General features: G+C 41.5%; 1 protein-coding gene across 6 annotated transcripts in view; it reads right to left on the reverse strand.

The window, feature by feature from the left end:
• The window catches only part of KCNC1 (potassium voltage-gated channel subfamily C member 1), a 124,593-nt gene that overhangs the window by 25,411 nt on the left and 78,879 nt on the right, over positions 1–20,303 (reverse strand). For all 6 annotated transcript variants that reach the window (XM_064425315.1, XM_064425311.1, XM_064425316.1 and 3 more), the window contains exon 2: positions 12,949–13,882. In XM_064425315.1, coding sequence (XP_064281385.1) covers positions 12,949–13,882 — 934 coding nt within the window. The remainder of the gene's footprint in view (positions 1–12,948; positions 13,883–20,303) is intronic.

The following is a 20,303-nucleotide window of genomic DNA, read 5'->3' on the forward strand; positions in this document are numbered from 1 at the left end:
CCCTCTTCATTTGTAGAAAAACACATTGAAATGCCTTGTGTATTTCCAAGCAAATGCTGGATTTCAAAACGGGGGGAAGGAATTCTGAAAAATATCCCTACTTAGGAGAACTGCTGGATTTTGCATTAGTGTACTCTGCTTATTGTGGAGAAGCACAGTAGAGCTGCCCGTGTACCTGCTGCTCCATTACTCATCTCTTTGCCACAGCAAATTGTTGTAAATTGTTACAGTGACTTTACCAGTGCTGCTGGTTTTGATTATAAGCAAGAGTCTGACACTGACTCTCCAACTATTTGAAACTGCACTTTATGTTCAGAGTATCAGTGGACATAATTGTATGATACATTTATTGATCTCAATCTATGCTTAGAAACTTGGCACTTGTGCTGAAATGGTTCCTGCACGGGGGAAATCACCCCAGTCCTCTTCCCTGGAGCAAATACTGCCATTCTCCAACAGCTGCCAAGAAACAAGTTCCATGGCCTTACCCTGTAGGTACTGTCAGAAGTCATGTTGGGGTCAGGGTGGTGGCAGTTCTCACTGCTTCATCTCAGGATTGTAGCTGTGCCCCCAAACCCTCATGTCTTTCTCTCCCATGTGTTTACAGACCTGTGCAGTGGTCACGTACTCCAAAGACTGGATGAGTTGAAAGGTATTCTCAGAGGAGATAATTTTCACTGTTTACAGGATCACTTTGACTGAAACAGGGCAGAGAGAAACCCCACAATCCATAGCAAGGTATCCAAGCATAGTCACCCATGAATCAATGTCTGAACACATGCACTGTGACAGATTTGTCCACATTCTGCTGAAGAAGATGGGATTTTATCAGCTCTAGATCAGAAACACAGCAAATAAGAGACATAGTTTTGGGTTTTTTTGGTCAAATGAGGTGACTGACAATTTCCTCCAGAAGAACAGAGTCAGTCTTGCTCCTACCCTTGTTTAAAGATTGAAAGAGATAAGGACAGAGCTTGAGTACCTACAACTTTCCCAAGCAGACATTGGGTGACTTCAGAGCTTTGCAGCCTGTTTCGAGGGAAGGGTTTGACAGGCAGGAAGTAGGCAGGAGCAGCTGAGAACAGGGCCAGGAAAGTAAGTTTCTTGAAAGATGAAAATCTTGCTGCAGAGGAAATCTTCTCTGAGTAAAGTTATATTTTACATCCCCACCCCATGTACACCTAAAATTAACCTACCACTTGTCTAGATCTCAACTGATAGTCCTGATCCAAACCTGGGACTGCCATTATTACTGTCTGTAGATAGTCCCATTCCTGATCAACTGCTCCTGAGTTTCCTTTGGCTCTTTTTCAGAACATGAGGATAATTTTCATTTAAAATGTGTCACTAATGTTTGCAGTAGCTGCCTGAAGTGTTTTATGAAGAAGGATCTCCATGAGATTCCCTAACAGCAGAGACCTTTAATCCAGCTGGTTCCCTGAAGAAAGTATTGGTATGTGTTCCATGAGTTAATTACTCTTCTGTATTTCAGTCCTGTCACACTCTCCTGGTGATGTAAAAGGGTTGTTACTGTGGCAAACATTATCTGTGTCATACCCTGCTGGCAGTGGGAAATTCTTCTTGGGATGACGGGTTTCCCTGGCTTTTGGGATCGTGACAGAAAGCTACAGGAGCAGGGGTGGCACGGCTGAGGTGAGGGTGGAGAATTGCTGTGCTCTAGCTTTTCTTAGCTACAAGGCTCTTATCTGGAAGTGGGAAGTAGAGCAGCCGTGAGGCTGCTGGAGGACAGATTTTCCCAGCTGTCTTTTTCTTAAAAAAAAAAAAAGCAAGGATTTTACATTCCTTTTTGCATCCCAGTTTTGCAGCATCACTTGATGCTGCAAAACCAGGATGATAATTCTTATGCTAAGCAAATTATTATGATGAAATTAGGAGTAGGAATTCAAGTATTCAAATATATTTACTTTGATTTGTGGAGGACTTAAGAGCTGCTTACTATCTGAAAATATCCATTGACTTTATATCCCTAGATTTTACTTCCCTAGTCAGCCAGCTAGGGAATATTCTTCATTGGACCTGTTTGTGAACAGAGAAGGACTTGTGGGTGATGTGATGGTTGGAGGCATCTTGGGCACAGGAATAATGAAATTATACATTTTTTGATTCCTAGAGAGTAAGAAAGGGGGTGTCAGCAGAACTGCTACCTTGAACTTCTTGAGGCAGATATTAGGAGTCTGGTTGACAGATTCCCTTGGGAGTCAATCCTGAAAGGCAAGGAAGGCAGGAAGGCTGGGCATTTTTTAATAAGGAAATCCTAAAGGCACAGGAACAGCCTGTCCCTGTGTGCCAAAGAAAGAGCTGGTGAAAGGAGACCAGCCTGGCTGAACAGGGAGCTTTGGCTGGAGCTCAGGAAAAAAAAGGGTAACTTGCACCTTTGGAAGAGGGGGTAGGCAGCTCAGGATGACTACAGGGAATGTCATGAGGTCAGGCAGGGTGAAAATTTGAAGGGCCAAAGGCCAAATAGAACTCAATCTGGCTATTGCCATAAAGGACAATAAAAATCTTTCTATAAATACATTAGCAACTAAAGGAGAGCTAAGGAGAATCTCCATCCTTTATTGGATGTTGGGAATATAGGGTGACAGAGAATGAGGAAAAGGCTGAGCTATGTAATGCCTTCTTTGTCACAATCTTTAATTCAGGCCAGTTTTATTTTGGGTACTCAGTCCCCTGAGCTGAAAGACAGGAATGGGGAGCAGAATGAAGCTCCCATAATCCCAGGGGAAATGGTCATTGAGCACTAAGACACAAGTTTTGAGGCCAGAGGGGTGCACCCAAAAGTACTGAGGGAGCTCATGGAAATGCTCACTGAGCCACTTTCCATCCTTTATCAGCAGTACTGGTGCACTGGGGAGGTTGGCAAATGTGACACTGAGTTACAAGAGTGGCCAGGAGGAGGATCTGGGGAGCTACAGGCCTGTCAGCCTGACCTTGGTACCTGGGAAGGTCACAGAGCAGATGGTCCTGAGAGCCATCATGTGGCACATGCTGGACAACCAGGGCATCAGGCTCAGAAAACACAAGTTTAGGAAACAGATGGTTTAGGAAACTTAGTGGGTGAGGGAAAGGTTTTCCACAGCATTCTTCTAGAGAAATTGTGTGCTCATAGCTTGGAAAAGTGCACTGTTCACCGGGTAAAAAACTGTCAGGATGGCTGAGCCCAGAGACTGGGGTTGAGTGGATTCCATCCAGCTGGCAGCCGGTGCCAGTGGTGCTCCCCAGGGCTCAGTGCTGGGCCCAGCTCTGTTTAATCCCTTTATCAGTGATCTGGATGAGGGGATGGAGGGCACCCTCAGCCAGCTGCAGGCACACCAGGCTGGGTGGGAGTGCTGATCTGCTGGAGGGCACAGGGCTCTGCAGAGGGATCCGGACAGGCCGGACCGATGGGCTGAGGCCGACGGTGTGAGGGTGAGCCAGGCCGAGTGCCGGGGCTGCCCTTGGGTCACAACAGCCCCAGACAGGGCACAGGCTGGGCCAGAGGGGCTGGGACCCTGCTGGGCAGAAAACAACCTGGGGGTGCTGCTGGCAGCAGCTGAACATGAGCCAGCAGTGCCCAGGGGGCCAGGGAGGCCAAGGGCATCCTGGCCTGGATCAGCCATAGTGTGGCCAGCAGGACCAGGACAGGGATTGTCCCCCTGTACTGGTGAGGCCACACCTCGAGTGCTGTGTCCAGTTCTGGGCCCCCCACTGCAAAAAAGACATTGAGGGGCTGGAGCATTTCCAAGAAGGGAAATGGGGGCTGGTGGAGGGTCTGGGGCACGAGTCCTGTGAGGAGAGGCTGAGTGAGCTCAGGGTGTTTGGCCTGGAGAAAAGGAGGCTCAGGGAAGACCTCACCACTCTCTGCAACTGCCTGGAAGGAGGCTGTAGCCAGGTGGGGGTTGATTTTCTCCCAGTAACAAGTAATAGGACAGAAGGAAATAGCCTCAAGTTGTAGCTGGAGAGGTTTAGATTGGATATTAGGAAACATTTCTTCACCAAAAGGGTTGTCCATCATTGAAACAGGCTGTCCAGGGAAGTGGTCAGGTTGCCATCCCCAGGGTTATTTAAAAGTTGTGTGGATGTGTCACTTTGTGACATGATTTAGTGGTGGACTCTCAATGCTGGGTTGGAGGTTGGACTTGATGACCTTCAAGGCCTTTTTCAATCTAAAGAATTGGGTTATTCAATGATTTCTCTCTGAGATGTTGCATGAAAAGGAAGTACTTACAGTTAAATTCCTGACTCTCTTGAGTCTCTTGAAGTAAAATTCCACTCGTGTTACCAAGTTGTTTCTGTTTTAGTTGCCTGGATAGTGTTTACTCTGCATTAATATTCATTGTCCACTCATCAATTTCATCAGTATAAATTACTGTATTCTTTTATGCTGGACATCATGGAAACTCTGCTGTGCTTCTTCACTTGTTCAGAGAGGGTCAGAGCATAACAGCAAATCACGTAGTAAAGGAACTTCATACTGAGACAAATAAGCTTTTCTTGAATTGATGCATGACTATAGTGATTTCTGAGTTCCTGACAATTAAGAATAAGCAATAAACTTCATGCTGTCCCTCTAGAAAATGATCAGAATGTCTATCAGCTACTTTTTACCATTCTTTAAAACTAGTTTATGGGAGTAATTGGGGAAGATTGTAAAACGAAATGCTTTGCTCAGGACATCATTTAGCAAAGTAACAATTATGCTTCTGTGCCAGACAATCTTTGGCTACAGAAATCAATTTTATAGACTACAGAGCCTCACACAGGATTAAGCAATGTGAATCTCATGGGTGGGGACTCGTTTTTGTTGTTGTTTAATCAGGTCCTCAGAGTGAAAGGGTTACAATTATATTAAATTAGAAAAAGAATTATGTAGAAGATATATTAAACCACAGACAAAGGATGACAAAATGATGAAACGATGACTTGAAGAGTGTGAAAGGAAGTTTAGCATAGAGAAGAACAGCACAGAAAATATGGGTTTAAGCCTTTGAAAATGAGCAATGATATGTTGACATAGGCACCATTGGTTTTCAAATGAGAGTGACAAAAATCCTAGGTTGGTAGGTTTGGGAGTGTTTTCTTCTGGAGAGTAATGAAAATTAATTTTTCCCATGCAGACTATCTGAAAAAAAAGAAAGTAATTTGACTAAATAGCTCTATTTTCATACCAAGTACTTACTCTTTGCATTAATACCTCGCATCAGGTTTTGTGTCACAACCTCAGTGAAGTTACCTATAGTCTGTGACATTCCTGGTTCTTTTGCAATAAAGAACTGTATTGTAATCTCCTCGGCTGCCCAACATGGAGCTCAGGTTGATGGGAATTGGAGAAAAACTTCACAGAATAAAATGTGACAGTCTGTAACATACACAAGTCGCAAGCAACGTAGAGCAATAACAAGTAAATGTTAACAAACAGAGCGAAAGAGAGAAAGAGAAAAAAGAGAGAAATGTGAACATGTAAAAGAATTAAGATTCCTATACAATAAATTCATTTTAGTTACCCCAATATTCTAAGGGTATTAAAATCAATATCTTTATCTAAGTATGTTTATTAGTTTATTAGTTTCCTGGGTTTTATATTACTGCATATTTTGAAAGTTGTTATGAAGCTCTTCTGAGTACTGAAGGACTTTACACTGGCACGAGAGCAGAATTTAGTATGCTACATGAATTATGCAGAATCCTTCCAACCCAACCTACCTCTTCAACATTTACTCACCACCGTGTCGACCTGGGTCCCTCCAGGAAGCCGTGTCCCCCAGGAAAGGCACTCCAGTGACGGTGGTGACCGTCTCTCCCAGTACTAACTTGGCCAACATAGTAACATCACTCCCAGAGAATATCACCCTTGACAGGTACTACTTCTTGAAGTGAGGTGACAGTATGTTGGCTGCCTACCTACTGGTACTGCTAGGGAAATGCAGGAGCTCTAGGAAAGTCGATCCAGTGCATCTTGCTATTTACAGGCATTACTGGATAAGTGCTTAATGCAGTGCTGAGAACGGTTGCTTCTGGAAATTCTGCATTGCAAAGAGCTCTGGAAGATCCTTCCTAGTTTTGTCCTGATCCTCTTGGGGGTTTAGTTATACCTGTCCTCAATGTCTGAGAGTCTCACTAACACCAGGGGTTCATTGACAGGTCAGGTAGAGGTTACAGGAAAATGCAGTCAGGTGAGTCATGTTACCATCTTATATTACTGCTCTGACTGAGGAATACAGTATGATGATCTATACAGTATGGAAGGTGTCTGAGACATGGAACGTGGATGAATGAATACAAAGAACAATGACAGCAGGAATGGTAGAGTGCTTGTTATTTTGGCTTTGTGCTTATAAACAGACAAGCAAGTCAACAGAAAGCTCAGAGAAAATATCCAGCAAGTATAGTCCAAGAGGGATACAAGTAAGTGGGCTGGGCACAGAAACGGGACCTCATACCCTACACCTCTTTGCCCCTGGCCTTTTGTAGTAACAGGTAAGTGATCTGGAGTGTTTAATTGTACTGCAGCAGAAATGCACTTTTTGCACAATGGTGCCTTTTCTTGTATCTCTCCTGCAAACACCACCCATACTCAGTACAGCAGAAGGAAGAGATGCCAAGAGTATCTCTTTCATATTCCAGGAATGCATTCTGCACTGGATGGCATGGAAGCCATGTGCTTGAGAAAGAGGATTTACCATATTTATATCTGCTTTGTGCTGGAGAATTGGCACAGGTTGGCCTTATTTGGCTGAAGTGCTTGTATCTGTGTTTTCCCATGACTCCAAGTGCTTTGTGCTCATTAGGTTATTAAGGCATGAAAACACCTAGAATTTATTATTTAGTTCTGCATTTGTTTTTTAGCTTAGTGCAGTCCTGTCCCTAAACACACACAGCCCTGATTCTGGCCCACAGGGTTTGTGTGGGGAGATTTTCTAATTTTAGAATCTTTTTTTTGTGTCTCACCTAGTGCCAGAAAAAAAGCAAGAAACATACAGCACTGAGCTTGGATACATAGCTCCGCCTCTTTGTTTTCAAATTACTTGATAAAGAGGATGTTATTTTTCACTCGCATTCTAAAGTCAACAGTAGTACAAGTGACATCCACCGGTTTTATCTCTACAGGAAGAGACAGATGAATAATTGCACAAGGTATTACATTATATTAGTTATAGATTCTGCTTTACATGTGACCCTCAGCTGTGAGGATGCAGGAATGCCACACGGGGCAGGGGGCAGGAATAGATCCAAAGTGCTTCCACAGAGCTGTAGGCACTTAAGTGACAATACTGAATTAGAGCTGCAGTCACCTGTGATCTCTTATGGAGAAAGGCACCCCCAGAGGACAACTCAGGTCATAAATGAGTAGATTACTGTCAGAGGCTGCCTGATTCTTCCTCCAATATAAGGGGCACCTCAGACAAATTAAACTTAAGTTAGATGAGAATAACTGAGTGTTATTCCTTTTGTTTTGAGCTGTTAGCAATTTCCCCATTAGATCCCAAAGACTCCATCGTCAGTGATATCAAGATGTGATCATTACCTCATTTGCTATTTTGGAGTGAGGAGTTTTGGACTTTAAAGACTAGGAAGGCTAAGTATAGTGAGGAAAGAAAAAAACATCTCCCTATTACCTTTTTATATACTTTTTATGTCCATTTAAACACCTGAGCTTTTTGAGCTGAAACAGACATAAGATCTTAGCAGTTACTTTGCCGTCTATCATCCATCTTACAGAGAGGGGCAAAGGTTTTATGACACTAAAATTAGATGAGACTTTTTAAATAATGTTCAGAGACCCTTGATCAGAGGATTTGTTTCCCAGAGGTTTGAAGGACCACCACAGTGACTACATACCTATGGCTTTAACAATGCTTTGCTCTCCATAAAAGCCACCGAGGTTCACAAGCTGCAGTGAAATGTTAGGCAGCAGAATGGGCCTCTGACAAGAGCTGCCTAGAGTTCCCAGCTCCCACTGAGCACTGGCACTAGAATTACAGTGCTCAGCACACTTCTGACGTTAGAGCCAGTGTGTTGCACAAGGAATACAGGTTATTTAGGTTATGATGACAGAAGAGATGAAAAATGAAGCCCTGAGAAAAGAGCAGCTCCTTCAGAAAGCATGAGTGATAAAGCTGGAATGGGTAATTCCACACGATTTCTTTAAAAGGAGATCAGCTCTCTCTTAGGAAATTGCATTGAAATAATGGGTTCCTAACATCATATCTTGTTCCAGTTCATCTGACCATGGAGTACACTGGAGTCACTGCAACTCTGTAGCTTCCTTCTGTGGTGATAGACTTAGATTACTTTAACTATTCTAACATCAGGATAGTCTAGGAGTGGGTTATTGAAAATTGGCTTTGGGGCAGAGAAGTAAAAGAACCACAGAATGTTTTTCTGAAGCTGAAGTCTGTGTTAGTAATGACAGACATTTCCCCTCTCCTCTTAGATACCGCAATTCTAGTAAATTTTTTTTGGGTGTATTTTACAGCTGTGCAATGAATAGAGAATTTTGCCACCAGTACACTGTGAAAGAGCCTGCACAATACATTTGTATGAATATAGGATATCCTTGGAGTATAACTTAAGTGAAGCTGCATGTAGAGGGGATCAGAGAGGTGAGAAATTCTTAATCTGACCCTGTTAAAGTCAATATAAACCTTTTGTGTGCTGGTGTTGTAAATATATATATGAAAAGAATAAAAGGGTTGGGTAGAATTCTGAACAACCCCCAAAGAACCCATCTCCTTGGCTTATGTATTATGAATTGCTGGGTGGCACCAAACAGTACTGTAGGCATCAAATGAAGTTATGAATTCCACTCATGTTCTAAATTTCTTTTACAGTGTTGGGAAGTTACATTCACTGCTTCATCCAGTGATAACTAACTCTGAGATGTAACCATGAAGTCAACTTGTCCAGCAGGTGAGCACACAGTTCATGTAAGAGAGGGGCTGAGAAACTGGGCAACACTTTAAAAACAAAACTGAGAGCTTTTAATATTTGTTTTGCATATTTTGGGGTCTTCTTAAAATTTGCACCTTAAAATATTTCACTGTGTACTGGATTAAATTATTATACCTGTAGGACAGTGTGAGGTTTGGGAAGAAAAATCATATTTAAGTGGTTGGAACTGTTTGGTTTTGGTTTTTTTTTTTACTTCTGTTATAATACTGACTGTTTAGAATACTTGAGATAAAAGACACTCCAGCATAGCAGACTGTGCTTGATTGATGTTTTTTTTAGTTAAATTCAGCTAGATGGAGATGTTAGAATTTGGTGGGTGTATGTTAAGTGAGGGGACACACAGTTCTCTATAGTTTCAGATATCCCCAGGTCAAGGAGTTTTAGTCAAATTGGTCAGGTGAAATCTGCTGCTTTGTATCAGGCCCAGTTTCACCAGGCACTCTTTAAGCAGTATCTTGGGAATTTATGGGCAGCAGAAATGGCTTTGAAGGCAATGTTTTGTATAGGGGAAATTTCTCCTTTCTTAATGCTGCTGGTGAAGGTCTGCCTGCAGCTGTAGCTCTGCCATCCTCTGCTCTGAAATGCCTTTCCTCACTTCTGCTGCTTTCCCAGCCACCCACTGGTGGGATCAGACAGGATGGAAAACAGGAAGGGTTGCTGCAGGAAGAGGAGGTATGGTAGAATGAAACTCTGACATTCTTAAACTCTGACAGATTAAAGTCAAGTGCTGTTAAATAAAGATACCCTCCTGCCAGGTGTAGATTAGCCCAGGACTGAGCTGCTGAGAGTGTTGAGGGCAATAAAAAGATTTAATTCAAACCTGCCAGTCTTTAAATTCAAAACATCTTTGCTTTGGCTGCAAATGACCACAGCATCATGGGCAGCAGCTGTGCAGCCTGTGGGCAAAGCTCTGCTGTTTGCACGCCTGTGCCAGGAAAGTGCTCCTTATCCTGGGAGGAGGCACCAGGCAGAGCTGTGCTGAGCTCTCTGTAGAGCCCTCTTGGCCCTGAGGGCATGGACCAGGAGCAGATGTGAAGTGCTGACTTGGAGAATGAGAGAGGGAGTTCATGTGTAGAACTACTTCATGCTCAGCCTTGTTTGGTGATGTGTTTAATCACTCCACCACAAATAATATGTAGAATTAATAACTTCATATGATGTCCTTTACATCTGAGCAACTAAGCAGGATTTTTGTTTTTTAATAACATACTGGATACAAATCACATGATCTTATATGACCTAGACACTGTCACACTGAAGCTTTACAGTTAAAAATTACAAGAAATTTTCTGGACAACTTGGACACTATTTTAGAAAAGTTAGGCACCCATTCTGTGTTCCTAATGCAATATTAACTATAATATTAACTATAACTAGTTGTTTACAGTTAGGTGATGTTAACCATCTTTTCACTGCTTGCAAGTCCCTGCTTTCATATAATGTGCTGGTAATGGTTTCAAAAACAAGTCAGTTCCTGCGAATGCTTCATGTTACAGATATGAAACTTAACATTCAAGGCAATGCAGATCTTGTCTTAACAGTTTGGTTCTGATCTTAGTATTTTTTGCTTTTCTCCTGCATACATATAGATTGTTCCCTATTTGGAAGCGAAAAGATGCAGGCAATATTTTTTGCTGTTAGTGGTGCATAATAATTATCAGAAACAGAATTCCAGCTACAGTAACAATTTTGTTAGCTGAAGTGTAAGTGTGCTTTGTTACTTCTTAAAATATATATGCTTGTATATGTATATAAAAATAGTTTCTCTTAATTATTGCAGAAATAGATAAGTTGCTGCTACTATCAATACTTCATGGATATTGTGGTAACAGCTGAGTTTAGAGCACTGACGGTGGCGAAACAGTTCCACATTGAACCAAAATTACATGTATTCTCAGGATACCAGTGCGGAATTGTACTGAACTTGTAGAGTGCCTGGTCCTCCAGTTCCGAGAGAGGACCAGGATAGGTAATGGAAGGAATTTTATAAAGTCAGGGATTTCTGAACTGACTTCACTTTGTAGCTGACTGCTAAAGTACCTCAGAGTCTGGCATTTCTTGCAGTTGGAGCAGTTGGCACATTGCTCATGGTAGGAGACACACAATACTGCTGTGCCCTCTTTCCCTCTTGATCCATGATGCTACAAAAGCATCTGCTTTATGAGGAAACTTGCTGCTTGAACATGAGCAGTGATAAGCATTTGCAACCTGAGGGGAATGGATGATAAAACCATCGCTTATGTGTGCCAAGGGTACAATTGGTACAGTCTATCAGTCACGTGAATTGTGATTGGCCTGTTGCAATGGAAATAGCCTTTAACAAAAACAAAATGAAAGCTATTTACCTTTTGAATGGATTTTACATACTTGCACAGAAGGGAAAAGAAATAAGAAAGGAAGAGAAAAGAGAATAGGAAAGAAGAGAAAAATTCCCACCAGCTCTTCCCCTTCAAAATCAGCATTGGCATTGGTGAAGTCACACACAAAGGAAAGTCTCACTTTCTTTGTGCTTCTCACAATGACATCAACATGCATGGCTATGAGATGATGAGAAAATATCTCACTCACAATGAGTAACAAATCAGAATTTCCTTCAAAGCAAAAAAATGATAACACAAGACCATCATAGGTATATGCTAGCTCTTCCAAAACACCTCTTTGGAACTCTGTGTCAGTTGAGATCACTTGGCTGGCAATCTGCCCTTTATAAAACAACACAGGGGTATATTCTGAAAAGGCTGAAGAATGTCTACTATGCAACTTGGCTGGAACATCTGCCAGAAATGAAGTTGGCATTGTTTTCAACATGGTTATCTACTTTCAAATTACTCCATAGAATAAATAGTGATATTCCATGGGTAGAGGTAGATTATGGGGTTTAAAAAAATCAAATTGGAGCCCCGTAATTTTGTGTGCTATAGGAGTCTCATAGAACTGAGATATTCCCATAATTAACCACTAGCCATGGGATATTATAATATATTCCATGGTGACTAGTATTCTTTCCATTTCCCTCCCCCCTCCCAGCAGAATTAATATGGTTAATTTAGCTCTGGTTTCACCTATTGCTAACATGAATCAGTACAATTAAAAATAAGAATGAGGCAATCACTGTTTAGGCCAAACCAGCCTGGTAATGACCAGTCAGACCTTTTACAGTTGGCCTTTGTTGCTAGAAGGTTGAAAGAGCTGTAACTCACCAACCCATACTTGCAAAAGGAGAATGTTTTAGAAAATGTGGCTCGTCATAGTTCTAAATGCTAAATTCTAGTGGAATATTATAGAATAGATTGATTTGCATGCCATGGAATAAACATCCTTACATCTAGTCTTGTCTCAGAGTGAGTCATTTTGCATTAGTGTCAAGAATTTGAGCTGTTGTTCTACTTTGCAGTTAATCATCAGAAAGAGACTGGATTGTCTCATGAATATGCATGATGGTATAGTTGTCCCTTCAACTTACTAGGCACCTAGTTTCTGTAATGAGATGTACAATATCTGCCATTTAAACAGCTGAAAGGTCCCAAATGGGAACAAATGAGAAAGCATCTGGCTGTTTCAAATTCCAGCCCTGTTTTGTCAGAAAGCTCTGTAATTGCTGAGTACTTGGCTCCTACTCTGCTCTATGAAGCATTCAGCTCTCAGGAGCCTCTGAGATGCATTACACAGTCCAGCAACACAGCTGTAGAACTCTCAAAATTCTTCCACTAGATGTAACAGCTTTCCAAAATATCTTGAGACTTGTATGCCCTTAACCAGGACCAAAGTTTGGGCTCCTAGAGCGTGCTCTCATCCTTAGTTTTGCTGATCAGCCTCCACTGTACCATTTGTCCCTGCAACCTAGACTTCACACATATTATTCACTGTGTGATGGTGGGACTAGAATGGATAAATGTGCTACCCATTGCTCTAAGAAAGCAGTCTGGCTGAATCTTAAATCACTACGCGGGATGGAGGTTAACGGTCAGATGGACATTCCTCTAAGAGGTTTCCTACCTGCTCTGTTAATTTCTAAAATTTCTTCTTGGGCCAGTGGGCAAGTGTCGCTCTGAGTACTGTGGTGTGGAGAGTTTACGACAGATTTACAATAATTGGGGGATCCCAGCTGGGGTGGCCTCGGGATATGCTTCTTTTTTTTCTTTGGTAGCTTCTGCTTAGCCATAGCTAAGGAGTAATACATTCCGAAATTGTTCACAATGACAGGGACAGGCATGGCAATGGTCAGCACACCAGCGAGAGCGCAGAGGGCCCCCACCAGCATGCCTGACCAAGTCTGAGGATACATGTCTCCGTAGCCCAGGGTCGTCATGGTGACAACAGCCCACCAAAAGCCGATGGGGATATTTTTAAAGTGTGTGTGTTCACTGGCACTAGGGTCATTTGGTTTAGCACCTATTCTCTCGGCATAATAGATCATCGTGGCAAAGATTAAGACGCCCAATGCCAAAAATATGATGAGCAGCAAGAATTCGTTTGTGCTGGCACGGAGGGTGTGTCCCAAGACCCGCAACCCGACGAAGTGGCGGGTCAGCTTGAAAATTCGCAGGATTCGCACGAAACGGACTACGCGGAGGAAGCCCAGGACATCCTTAGCAGCTTTGGAAGACAGGCCACTGAGTCCAACCTCTAGATAGAAAGGCAGTATGGCCACAAAGTCAATGATGTTCAAAGAGTTTTTGATAAATTCCACCTTGTTTGGGCAGAAAGTGACTCTCATCAAGAACTCAAATGTAAACCAGACCACACAGACACCTTCGATGTAGGTGAGAAAGGCTTCTGTCTCTGCTTCCCTGTAGTGCCGCACCTGCGTGTCATTCCCGATGAATTCAGTTTCTGTCTTGTTCACAATGGGGTTAAATCTCTCGTGGGTCTCGAGGCAGAAGGTGGTAATGGAGACCAGAATGAAGAACAGGGAGGCAAATGCCACATACTGTGGAAAGAAAGATACGAGAGAAACGTTAAACCATAGGTTAAGTATGGGGGCTTTGATTCTGAAGCACAGGGAGAGGCAAGGGCTGTATTAAATGTGAATATAATGCCAAGCTTTCTTCCTGTGGGCTTAAGATGCCAAGTCTCACCTGCAAAGACAGCCTAACATTCAGCCTGGGAGAGAAAGCAGTATATAAGTACATGCTAAAATCCATTCTTATATGGATAGCACCTTAGTGTGAGTGTAAATTTAAGAAAGCACTTAAATCTTAGGACTGTCTGTGGGATTTAAGGTTAAAGGCATATTGAAATTGTACCTTCCTGAACTTGGTTTTCTGTTACTTCCTTGCCTTAAAGAGAGAGCACACCTTCCAGGACAACTGCCAGGCAGTACTTTTCTCAGCATTTTCTCAGCAGTATCGTGGCTGCTCCCAGCTTAGTGAGAGCTGTGATATTTCAGATCTCAGAAAGGTGCTAGTAAATACTTGTGGCAGTCTCAGGTGGGCTCTACAGCAAGGAGCAGTCCTTGGCATCATCAGACTTTCTTGGCAAACCCAGACACAGGTTGAGGAGTCACATTATCAAACAGAGCTCTCAAATGCCTCTGTTCTCAGTTCCCTTCTCTAGATCTTTTGGGAGTGGGGAAGAGGTTTCAGATAAGCCTATCGTCTGATTCCAAAGGACACAGATCTATTGGCTTTTGCCAGATACAATTTTCTTTCACAATAATATGTATGAAGAGATTCTCATTACAGTGTAAGACTTGTACCAGAATTAGATTAATTTTTTTTTTAAAGGATGTTGGATTGCTATTACAATCTGGCCTTGAAAGTCTCCAGGGATGGGGCATCCACCAACTCTCTGGGAAATCTGTGCTTGTGTTCCACCACTTTCATTGTAAAAAAATCTCTCCTAGTATGAATCTTCCCTTGTTTAGTTTAAAACCATTACCCTAGGTCCTGTCAGGACTTACTAAAATAGTCAATCTGCATCTTTTCTTATGAGCTCCCTTTACGTATTGACAGGGAGACCTTGTTGGCACCAATAAGATCTCCCTGGAGAATTCTATTCTCTAAGCTGATCTACTCCAGCTTTTTTAGCTTTTCTCAGTCTTTCCTCAGCCTAAAGGAGTCCTCTTGGTTGTATTCCATGATAATTGAGGGGTACAGTCAGTGCAGTCAGGCCAAAATTCACAAGTCTTGTAACCACAGTTGCCCTGCTCAATCCTCCTTTAATCAATTAAGTAATTTGCACATATCTAAGTCTCTTTGTGTGTTGGAGTAGTACAGTCATGGTACCTCTTGCCATTCTCCTTCCTACATCTGTTATCTTGTTGTTTGTCTTGTGCATCACCTTCACAAGAGATGTCATATAAGGTATTTCCCTGTCTTTATGAGCATGAGTAACTGTGATAATAAAAATATTAGTTTCCTGTTCCTTTTTGTTTCCTGTTACTCACAGTGTCCCTTTTTCAACAGTGTAGTCAACACAGGTTAAAAAGAACTAGTTTCTTCTAACTGGGTGTTGCCAGTGAATGCAGTGCAATAGCCTGAACAAAACTGCTGCCAAAGGAACAGACCCTTTAAAAATAACCTATACTTCAAACTATAAAAACTCTCCTGCAATCAAGATATTCCTCCCGTCTGCCTTCCTGTGTGGAACTACTACAGAATTACACTTGACCTTCTACATTAGCAAAGTCAAAAGCATGGACTTACCACATTTTGAGGTGAACCATTTAATAGAATACAAAGAAAATGGAAAAGAATGAAATCACAAAATGATTTAGGTTGGAAGGGCCCTCTGGAGGTGGTTTGGTACAATTTCAAAGCTGGACCAGGTTGCTCTTGCCTAGTCCAGGTGTGAGTATCTCCAATCTGCCTCTCTGGGCAGCCTATGCCAGTGTTAGGCCAGTAAGAGCAAATAAGCTTGGAAAGATACAGAAGCAAAGAGACTCTTCTGCTTTTCAAATTCAGATTTGTTGCCAAAGAGATCAGAACCACTGTCACAGATTTAAACAATAAAGCAATAATTTCCCCTAAAAACTTCATCTTCTCATAGCACTGTTATGTGAGGATCTGCTAAACATGCTGATATGTGCTAAAATCAATGCCTAATATATCTGGGAGATAAACAATTTGAAGATTAAGGAACTTGAGAACCAGGATTTTGGGGTATATTATTTCTTGACAGATTCTCCTGTTAAAGAGGGAAATTTCTCCATGCAACATTTCTCCGTCTGTAAAATAGGTGGTGTTAATCATGTGCTTTGTGATCCTATATAAATGTATGCAGGTTCTATATGCTTTTATTTAAATGTTAATGGGTTTGGTATATCAACAGTCTTCCTGAAAAAATCACTTTTGTGCACGATATCAATAGTACTCAGAGATTAATTGTCTGTATGTGAGTAAAATGAGAAACCAAAAGCATCTTGCACCAAGCAGTCAGGAAAATGCTCCTAGCAGCCTGAGCATGTCTGCTGTGTTCCAGCCCGGGGCAGATTGTTGCACAGAATCATAGAGCCCTGAGAATTCAGGCTACAGAAGGAAGTGCTGACATTTCCTTAAGACACGTAGCACTCACAGATGAGAAAGAGAGGGGAATAAAACCATTTTGAATTTTAAGGGTTTATGAAGATGGCCTCTTTCCTTATCCTGACTCCAAATGCAATCGTCTTCTTGGTGTATACAAATACATCTCCTGAGTGAGTTTTTCCTCCTTAGAACAACCTTCAGGCTGACCTTGCACAGCAAGTATTTTGAAACTGATGTTTTGCTATATTAAAGAGAATAAATAACCAATTCTGACCAGGCATTAAGTTTTCTGCAGTGGTACAGGCTGGCAGTGCTATTGGCAGAGAACATCACACCCATGATCTTTCTGTTGTTAGCCCTTGTGTGCTCATACCTTGGCTTCACAAGGTAATTGAGAGCTTTTAGTCCCCACTTCAGCAGAGCAGGAAGCACCTCCTAAATGAGTGTGAAGTGTCTGCTTCCTCCTATCTAGTTTTAACAGCATTTTTCCCAGGGATGGGCATGTTTTTGTAGGCTTTGTGGCTTTGAAAGCATGAGTCTGCTTTCAAGATTTCATTAAACTATGTCTGAGTAATGGTATTGACTGGAAGAATCCCAGTGTTTTTCTCCAGTTCAACTTTTCTCCAATTTAAGTTCAGAAATGCCTGAAAGTCAGGCCTGACAGTTTGTTCACTGGCATCCATCTCTGATAGATTTATCACCTGCAGCTTCTTGGAACACAGGAATTTATCAGCTTACCACAAGTATCACTGGCATAGATTTATGTTTGTTATCCCCAGTTTATATTACTCTCGTCCCTTCTTTCTTCCAAGTATTTTTCTTTGTTAATTATCTGATATTTAGCAAACTGTAAGCATGATCTAATAGTACAAAAATCGGTGAGTAGGCTTTTCTAGGTAGACCAGTATTAATTTTTTCCAAAGATGTGAAAAAAAAAGAGTTCTCCCTGGCCTACCATCAGCAGCCCACTGAGCCTAACATGATAACTTGTCAAATCCAGAGATGGGCAGTGCTGATAAAATCTGGGGAAGACTATAGGACTCACACTTGTCCTATTATCTTTGAAAATAAGTTTGTCTCTTTTTATTTCACTAATAATGGTCTGAAAACTAATCAAACCAATGGATTGCTCTTGTATAATTTAGTGGTTCTTAATCTTCTTACATTTTAGAGCAATTTCTCTTCTTCCTAGAATCTGAATGGGCTGAGGGAAAAGAGTGAGGATTTTAAGAAATGATGTCACATGCTGTTGAGTTACATAATGGCATCTAAAATTTTCTATAATTAAAGAAGATACCTAGGTGAAGTGTTTGAAGTGATCAAAACTCTTTTATTTCCTTTGACATATGAATGATTTCTCTTTCACTAGAAATGCTGCTATCACATTTTTTTCTGGCTCTAATACCAACAAAGAAAAATCTCAGATTGTCCAAAACCGCAAAAGCCATAAGCAAAGGCAGAGAGGAGATTTAACAGGGGGAGATTTGGATTAAAATGTAAGTTACATTAAAATATTTTCATTCTGGAGATAGAAGAAATTACCTTCCTGCATAATTTCTCTTAATACTTGCTATATTTTAATAAGTTTATTTTGAAAGAGTCTAAAAGGTGTCATGCCCCTAAGTGGAGAATTTTGTAACCTAATTTATCTTGTCTCTGGTTAAATCAATCAATCCATCCATCCATCTCTATCTATCTATCCATCTCTATCTATCCATATCTATCTATCTATCTATCTATCTATCCATCTATCCATCTATCCATCCATCCATCCATCCATCCATCCATCCATCCATCCATCCATCCATCCATCCATCCATCCAGCTATCTCTTCTTATGTCTAACCCAGCCATTTTTGCCAGGGCAGTGGGAATACGAAGTACCAATTAATTCATAACAGTAGTGTTTCACATCAACTTTGCACGGCTGTAAAAGGAGCAAGGTAATGGAATCAGACATAGCCACTCATGAATAATTAGCCAACATCTTTCCACTAAGCATGGAAAGAAAACAAAAGTCCAACAGCCTTAAAAACCCAAATAAACCTTCTAATACATGAGGATTTAGAGGCTAGGCTTAGATAAAAGGTCTGAGTATTGGACCAGACAGGATTAAATACAGAGGTTTTGCTCTTTACTTCTGGGAGTAGTTTTCTAAAGCAGCACTTTACCTTGCATGTCTTAGATAGTTCTGGTCTTGGAGATAAGAAACCTTTTTTATGCTTGGGTCCACACAAATATGCTGGGTACCCTGCTAGAATTCATTGACATGGTGCCTAGAATTCCCAGACTTCAGAACAGATGGGCAGTGAAGGCTGGTGACAATAGTACCAGATCAGGACTCAGGTGAGTGAGGTTCCTTTCCAACCTCCACCATTGAGACATTCATCCTGCAATGTGGGCCTGCATCTTTTGCACCATCCTTTTTTCTTTTTCTTCTTTTTTTTTTTTAATTTAATTGAGATAATAAACTCTTTGGGGCTTGGAACTGCTGCCATCTTACACCTGCTCCTTGTCCAGACTGATGTATGTCTGGAGTGGGGACTTGGGAATGGAGGCCTTGGCTGAATCTTGGCAGTGCTCTTAGATCAGAGACAACAAGGAAAGTGGAAGCAGCAAGGCTTTGCAAGTCAGGTTTCAGTAACTCCAGAGTTTGTTTTCTAGGAAATAGTGGTGTACACGACATGCTATTCATAATTCATTCCAGATCACACGTTCAGAGCAAGTTAGTAGCAGCTGCACGCCGCAGACACGTGCTCTACTCCTTTGATACGGCTCAGAATCATTTAACAATCCTACTCAAGCTAGATGGGAGAAAAGAAACACAAAACACTCAGACAAGATTTGCCAGACTTTTCCTTTCCATCTGCTATCAGAAATATTTTTTAAAGTGATTCTTAATCCCTATCCTTTTATAGGGAAATTCAGGAAATTGTACTCTACCCTGAACCTCTGGATGAAAAGCAGAGGAAGGTGAAATTTTGACTGAGCTACATCTGTTAAAGCATCAGGAAATTCTCTATGTAAGTGGCACCATCTCTTTGCTGTTGAACCAGCAAAGAAAAGGAACTAAGCAGTTGTCATCTCAGTCTGCATGAGCAGGGCCCTGAGCAGTAGGAGGTTTCCTGCTTCTCTCTTAGGAGGACCCAGGGCTTGCCAAGAGTGAAATGGGAGGTGAGAACATAGAACTCACCACAGAACTTTGTCTCTGAAGGAGAAACAATGCTGTGGAGCTTCCAAAAAAGTATATTATGATTCTAGTGAGATCTACTATGTTTGGGTTAGTTTGTTTTGGGGTTTTGTTGTTTGTTTTGGGGGAGTGGGAGAGGGCTGAGGGGTGTGGATGGGTAGAATAATATAAATATCCCAAGTGTAGTAATTTTTCACTTTGTCTATGACTGCTACACACTTGCAGGAAAAAGTTAAACTCTGAAGAGTTTCAATAACTTATGCTGGCAACAGAGGAGCTGGTTTTCCACAAAACATCAGTAATTCAAATATGCCCAGAGACTTGTGCTACACCTGTATAAAGCACTAGGTTTCTATTTACAAGGTATCTCTTCAAGTACTTTACCAGCTTTCCTTTACAGTAGGTCATCTGATTGAGGTTTGTCTCTCAAAATACTGCACTTCCATGAAAATGCCACATTTACCCATCTGTGACTTGAATCTCAAAGCTTTGCCTTGTTTTTGTTTTAATCTGGAAACAGTACTTTAACCACTCTTAATTTAAAATTAATTTAATTCAGCCCATGTGTCCCCAAATTATTTAGCAAGGCAAATCTTTTTGCTGCAGCTCAGCCAAAGTATGGGTTAAGTGAAAGCTGCCTTACATACTTAGCTTTACAAACACTTTATTATGTCAAGACCAATTTTCCAGGCTTTC

The sequence above is a fragment of the Passer domesticus genome, chromosome 6 (genome assembly GCF_036417665.1).
Source record: "Passer domesticus isolate bPasDom1 chromosome 6, bPasDom1.hap1, whole genome shotgun sequence".
Lineage (NCBI taxonomy): Eukaryota > Metazoa > Chordata > Aves > Passeriformes > Passeridae > Passer > Passer domesticus.